Raw genomic sequence first — 6165 nt, 5'->3', positions numbered from 1 at the left:
AAAAGACTCTTTGCTGGATCCCGAGCTACAGCATCCACATTTCTAAAGGTTGACACTACTAGGAATCTTCAGAGAAAGTAAACACATTTTTCTGTGTATTTCTTAGTAGCACTGCAATCATACTTCCTTCTTGTAACTAAAAAGTTAAAGAAAACAGAGTGTTTTTCTTTCAAGCAATTATCAAACACCTTTGCTGTGGACATAGAACAGAATGCTTAGCAAAACTCAATCCACAGACACAATCTTCCAGAGGCAATAAGCAAGTTGAGGAAAGGATGAAGACGTTTGTTCATTTCCAGTGGGTGCATTAAGAGTAAATTTCAAAATCTGCTTTTTAAAACAATGTGTAAAACCATCTGTTTGCTTTTCTTCCACACAGAGCAATCATCATTAGAAACTGGGCAAGCCATATTTTAGGATATAAAACACTCCAAGGACTAATGCCAGCTGGGCTGATGATTTGGAATACTGAAGACTAAGAAAACTCTTTTGTTACACACACCTCAAAAGAGGAACCAATGAAGAGGTGATAAGTAAATAATAGAACAACTGATGGGAAGATCAGCATTAGACTTTGGCACTGACCAGCAAATAAAAAGCAGAGATGCTATAAAGACATTGGTTATTGAAGAAGGTGGAGAACATCATAAAGATGAGACATCGCTTTTATTAACCAAACCTGTTTAGAGAGATAAAACCCAGCAGCCAGATCATGACATACATGGGTGACAAGTGACAAAGCGTTACTGGCAGTGGACGTGTGGGAGGAAGGCATCCCAGTCCGAGGTCGGTACTTTTCCCTGTCTACATTCCATCGCTCCACAGTGGGCTGCACGGCACTTTGACATTTCCAAAGGCAAAACCATGGCTTGAAGAGTCTACCAAGTAAGAAGCTGCTGTTCAAATTGTCTTTTTTTTCCATACTGGTGTTTTCCTGAGATTCAGAAGACTATAACATATAACGTGGAGAAGAGCTGAGTGGTCAAGTCCAGCCCTCTTCGATGGAAGATCTGCACCCTAAGTAGGCCATTCTTCAACCTCCTGTTAATGGCACTTTTGCACATCACAGTTAGAGGTGACTGAGGAGAGCACTCATCTTGGTAGGCAGCTGGCGAGTGCATCAGGCCTTGGTATGGTCACAAAGTTCATGGTGCAGTGCAAGAGTGGACAGATCTTTTCATGATCCTTCAACACCTCACTCAAGTGTTTCATTTCATCTGTTAGCTTTCCGATTTCTCTTTTCAGGGAGGTATTTTCTTGCTCAAGAGACTCATATTCCTGGAAGGAGGGGAGAAAAAAAAAAAAACCAACTTACAGTCAAAACATTCCTTTCAGTGCTTCCACCTTGAGTACATTCACATAACTGTAGAAAAACAGTGTGGTTTCTTACTACAACTTACAAAGTGCTGAGGAAAGACAGACACAGCCTGGGTGCTGGAACAGGGCAAGTGCTTTACGACCTGTGCCCCGACCACACTGTGACTCCTTTCATGGCCCTGAAGACCAGGAGGTGCCGATGGCCCTCAGGAGTCCCCCAGGAGCCCAGAGCTGCAGGCATGGATGGCTGTGTTCCCATGGTGGCCTCTTGCACCCTGGGCTGCCTCTGCTGGGAAGGGCCAAAAGGGACTCTGCACTGTGAGATCAGAGAAAATGAAAGCACTGACTACCGAGAGGTGCTGGGAAAACCCGGTGCCTGGCACTGCTGGTGAGAGAAGGGCAGCCCCTGCTCCAGGGCAGCGCAGGGAAAAGCCATTTATCCACGCTAGCACGGCGTGGCCACTGTTCTCCTCCAGGCCTGCCAGAGCTTGTAGCCATCTGCTCAGAAGCCCAAGAACTCAGTAGGAGGGAAGCACCATGCCAGCTTGATGCCAGACTCATTTTGTCATCAGAAGGCCAATCACTGCCTTGGTTATCCCTGACCTGGCTGCTTTTGAGCTAAGGCTTCTCTGGCAACAAATAAGCTGCTGTTAACTGTAGGGGAGTTATGAGTTGCTCTGCAGCATACACATGATGGATGTAAGACTGCTGTGTCACATTTTTTGATTTTTTGTGTCTCAAGTGTCCCTGCTTCTAAGCCTTCTCATCCCAAAGAGAAGAGAGCTCAGAGCCAGCCCACTGAAAACCTGCAGATGTCTCGCTGCTGGCCCAAGGCTCAACATCCACCCACTCAATCTCACCTCCCTGGGAAAGCTTCAGAACAAACTTCAAAGCCTACATGTGCCTTAAAAGGCAGCAGGGAGAACCTCTCATGCAATGTTCTTCTGGGCAGCCTGGCACTGCCTCTGCCCCCCTTTGCTGCAGAACTTTGGGTTCCTTGCCCTCCCTCCCACCCTTGTGCCACCTCTCACAGAGTAAAGCAGGCACAGTCCTCCTAACACAGTTTTGGAGCCGAACTCCAGCCAAGTTGTCCGACCCTGATTGTCATTCTGCTCGTCTCTCGTTGCCCCAAACCCCATGGTCCTGGGTTTTGGAAGAAGTGTTACTGTCCCATTTCTCTGTCCCATTTTCAGGGGCGAGACTGTCACATTGTTCTTGCTAAGAACAACATCTATTCAACCAGATCTGCCTATACCTGGAAAAACCTGTGTGCCTCAGAATGAAGATTCCCAGCACAAGGAAGATCTTCAAGTTCAGGAGGAACATCAGAGGCTGCAGGATGGCACAGGGCCCAAAAATGATTCCAAAAAGTCATGGGTTACCCCTTTTCAGAAGTACCCTGCACCTGGCTTTCTCAGGCGCTGACTCAGAGGAGATCTGGGAAAAACCAAGCCCAAAACTCCCCACATTGTCCCTCTTAGTCTCTGCTAACTGTTGGCAGATGCTTCCACAGTGAGAAAGAAAAAAGCCTGTGATGAACCTTCAGAGCTGAACAACTGACTCAGCCACAATGGCAGCAGCAAACCTGACACTTACCCAAAAGCTGACTCCTGGCTACAAGAGCACTGCTGTGTGAGGTAACATCTAAAACCAGAGAAAAGGGATCCCTGTCTTCCAGTGTTTTCACGGGGGACAAAAGAAAACTGCACCACATCGTGATATTAAGAGCTTCTGGAAGAATCAGTTACTTTCATTTCACTTGCTTTTAACAAGCACTGTTACTTATCAAAGCACACAAGTGTAACAGCTAGCCAAGCCAAGCTCTCACGCTTGCAGGTTCTCAAGTTCCTAAGAAGCCTTTTCAACTGGGTATGTCTGGGGACCCCGTTGCTGAGTGGCAGTGCTGACACCACAGTTTTAGAACTGATTTAAGCCAGCATTGCCACTGCACGGTCCCCTCCTCTTCCATCACCTTCTACCTTGTAAGACAGCAAGGATTCATCCTCTGCCATAGCAAATGTGACAAGATTAACACTAATACAGAAGAAAATGGTTTTGGTTTAGCCCAAAGGAGCCCTGTGATCCCATTCTTTGGGTGGTCACAGCAAGAGCAAAAGAGGGAGGATGAGGCAAGGGCTGGACCATGTCTCTCTCTTCCTAGCAGTGTCACCAAAGGCAGAGCTGCACTGTCCAACAGCAGCATCAGTGTCTGGGAGTTCCTGACCAGGCATCCCACAGCACGCCTTCCTCTGCCTCACACCCCCAGCTCTCTGAGAGGGATTAGTGGGAAGACAGGCCCACACCTACTTAAGAATTTCTGTTTATTGTAAAGTCCTGCACTTGGTACCCAAGCTGTGCCTGCAAAACACCAAGTACCCATTCACCTCATGAAGTTTATCTGCCTTCTGAGTTTGCTTCTTCCGGCTCCTCTGGGCAGCAACTCGATTTTTTTCTCTCCTCCTTACTTTCCTGTCATCTTCTTCATGACTCTGGAAGACATCAGCCAGAAACACTTCTCTAGTTCGCAAGGTGCACACAGAGATGCCCGAAGTCGGGTGCGCAACTTTCTGAGAAAGAACACTTCCAATTTCACAGCGCTGATCCCCAGCCTGCCAGAGACCGCATGGTCCCTGCAAAGGGCAGCGCATCCTTCTGCCCCACCGCACGGGAGGACGCGAGGCGGAGGGGCGGATGCCGGCACGCTGCCCGGGGGATGCCGCCGAGCCCCGCGGGCAGTGGTACTGCCGCTGATGGGGAAAGCTGGGGACCGGAGGCGGGGACCGGCGCTCCCGCTCTGCCCACGGGCAGCACTTTACACCTGCCCGGCCCCAGCGCGGCCGACCGGGCGGAGGTGCGAGCAGCGGGGAGGAAAGCCCTGCTCCCTTCCCGGCTGCCTGCGGCTGGGGAAAAGCCGCTGACCGCGCCGTGCCGCGGCAGCTTTCCGCGCACCGCCGGCAGCTCGCCCGCTCTCCCACCTGGAAGAGCCGGCACGGCGGCGGCCTTTCCTTCCCGGGAAAAGAAGGGCCGATGCCCAGGAGCAGCGGGCGCCCCCGACGCGGCGCTGCCCGGCGTGACTCAGCCCCATGTGCCCGCCCGCAGCGCCGACCCCCCGGTCCCTACCTGCTGGCCGCCCTCGGCCGCCGCGCCCCGGGGCAGCGCGCTGGCCCCCGCCGCCGCCGGCGGGACGGCGCACGACATCCCAGCGCCGCCGAGCCGCCCGCAGGGCTCCCCCGGCCCGCGGGGGGTGCGAGTGCAAGGGAGCGGAGGGAAGGGAGGGCAAGGGCAGGGCGGGCCGGGGCGGGCCGGGGCAGGGGACGCGCCGCCCCGGGCCGGGGGTGCCGCTGCCAGGTGCCGGGGCGGCCCGGGGCGGAGCCGCCGCCCACATGGCCGTCACATGGCGCCCGCCGCCGCCGCGCCCGGCATCGGGAGCCCGGGACCACCGAGCCGCCCCGTCCCGCACCGCTTCCCCGCGGTGCCCGCCCTCCGGGAGCGCCGGCTCTAAGTCAGCCGCCGGGAGTCGGGGGAAAGCCCGGGTCACGGCGCTGCCGGGCAGGAGCTGCCTGAAAATTCCCCCGGAGAGCCCCAGTCCCGGGGGCCGGCTGGGCTCGACGCCCCTCCGGGAGGCCCGACTCGCTCTTTCGCCTGCAGAAATAAACTCCCTGAGGTTTCTCTCCTCCCCAGGCTGCCCCCGGGAGCCGGCCGTGTCCCCTTCTGTCTCCCGCCCCTCACCTCCGGGCGCTCCTGCTCGCCGCGCTCCTGCGACATCGGCTCTCTGAAGCGGCGGCAGCTCCACATAGGGGACAGCCAGCTCAGCCCGGGGCCATGGGTGTGAGGACACGGCATCCGTACTGGAATAAAGCGATTTTCACTTTCGCTACTCACCCTGTTCCTTTAAATAATAAGGAAATGCGACAGACTTCTTGTAAAGCCAAAGCCAGACAAGGACTGCTGGAAACACAGTTGCTGCAGACAAAAATTTCGCTGTTCCACTATTCTGTCGAGAGTATTTTAACAGACTGAACACTGTTTCTTTTACCTCCTGGAACACCTTCCTTGCATTTTAATTGCACAGTTACCTTGGCCTTATGCTCTGAAAGGGAGTCTTTGCACCGACAGCTACTTCAACATCCTTGCTCTACTGCAGAAGGATTTGTATCACAGAGGCAAATGCATGACCATGAGAGGAGGGTACATGCCCCCAAACTGCAGGGCAGCCAGTCATAAAGCTCCAGCTATCTCAATAAATCAGATACTTCCCTATTTTTCTGGTTTCCTCAGCAGCTTGAGTCATCCAATTAAGATGAAGTTAAAGAGTCGGCAAACTGAGTAAATATAGACTATCCTTCCAGGAAGATCGGGTTAACAGTCCATGCTAAAGGTGAGAACCATGCTCCCTGGGAGTCCAAGAGTCAAACCAAAGTCTGTGCTCTGCCACAGGCTTCCTGGTAGGGAACCATGACTGAAAGACTTGAGCATGACTTCCTTGGTTTGAAGTGCTTCTTCCCAGCTGTTCCACCTCAACACAGCTTGTGTCTCCACCCTCCAGGCTATCCATGCATTTATTTGCTTTTGCACTTTTCAGAGAGCTTCTCCAACCCTGGAGGACCGAATCTCTGTGAGTCTTCCCACCCTAACAGCCATGGGGACCACAACTGGGATGCACATCCTTGCCAATATACCCTGACCTAACCTGCATCCCCAGACTGTGCTGGGTCTCCCAAGCATCTTACAGGGCATTCTCTGGTTTCTTTAAAGCAGTCTTGCTTCTTTCTCCCTGTCATCTAATGTGCCAAGAGCAGGACGTTCAGCAAGAGCTGCTCATTGAGGCAGCAGAAGGTGTGGGTTCAG

At 53.2% G+C, this 6165-nt stretch overlaps 1 protein-coding gene across 2 annotated transcripts; it reads right to left on the bottom strand.

Annotated features, from left to right (window-relative positions):
• Nucleotides 1–647: 647 nt before the first annotated feature.
• On the bottom strand, nt 648–5497 carry BATF3 (basic leucine zipper ATF-like transcription factor 3). 2 transcript variants are annotated; one of them, XM_042051764.1, is made up of 4 exons: nt 5394–5497; nt 5047–5165; nt 3702–3806; nt 648–1278 (listed from the first exon to the last, which is right to left on the bottom strand). In XM_042051764.1, the coding sequence occupies exons 2-4, from the start codon at nt 5158–5160 to the stop codon at nt 1093–1095; spliced, it is 405 nt and encodes a 134-aa protein (XP_041907698.1). In that variant the 5' UTR covers nt 5161–5165; nt 5394–5497; the 3' UTR covers nt 648–1092. The 2 variants fall into 2 exon arrangements, with proteins under 2 accessions (XP_041907698.1, XP_041907699.1); XM_042051765.1 differs by lacking the exons at nt 5047–5165; nt 5394–5497 and adding an exon at nt 4438–4530.
• Between the last annotated feature and the right edge of the window lie 668 nt (nt 5498–6165).

The sequence above is a fragment of the Corvus kubaryi genome, unplaced genomic scaffold (genome assembly GCF_017639235.1).
Source record: "Corvus kubaryi isolate FWS band 111438036 unplaced genomic scaffold, C.kubaryi_AGA036_p1.0 76, whole genome shotgun sequence".
NCBI lineage: Eukaryota > Metazoa > Chordata > Aves > Passeriformes > Corvidae > Corvus > Corvus kubaryi.
This window is presented reverse-complemented; position numbering and strand designations above follow the sequence as displayed.

Coding starts and splice junctions, on each gene's coding strand:
- BATF3 (XM_042051764.1), bottom strand. CDS start 5,160: ATGCCGTGTCCTCACACCCATGGCCCCGGGCTGAGCTGGCTGTCCCCT. Junction 3,807..5,046: donor GCGAGCAGGAGCGCCCGGAG/GTGAGGGGCGGG, acceptor GATGTCTTCCAG/AGTCATGAAGAAGATGACAG. Junction 1,279..3,701: donor AGGCAGATAAACTTCATGAG/GTGAATGGGTAC, acceptor CCCTCCTTCCAG/GAATATGAGTCTCTTGAGCA.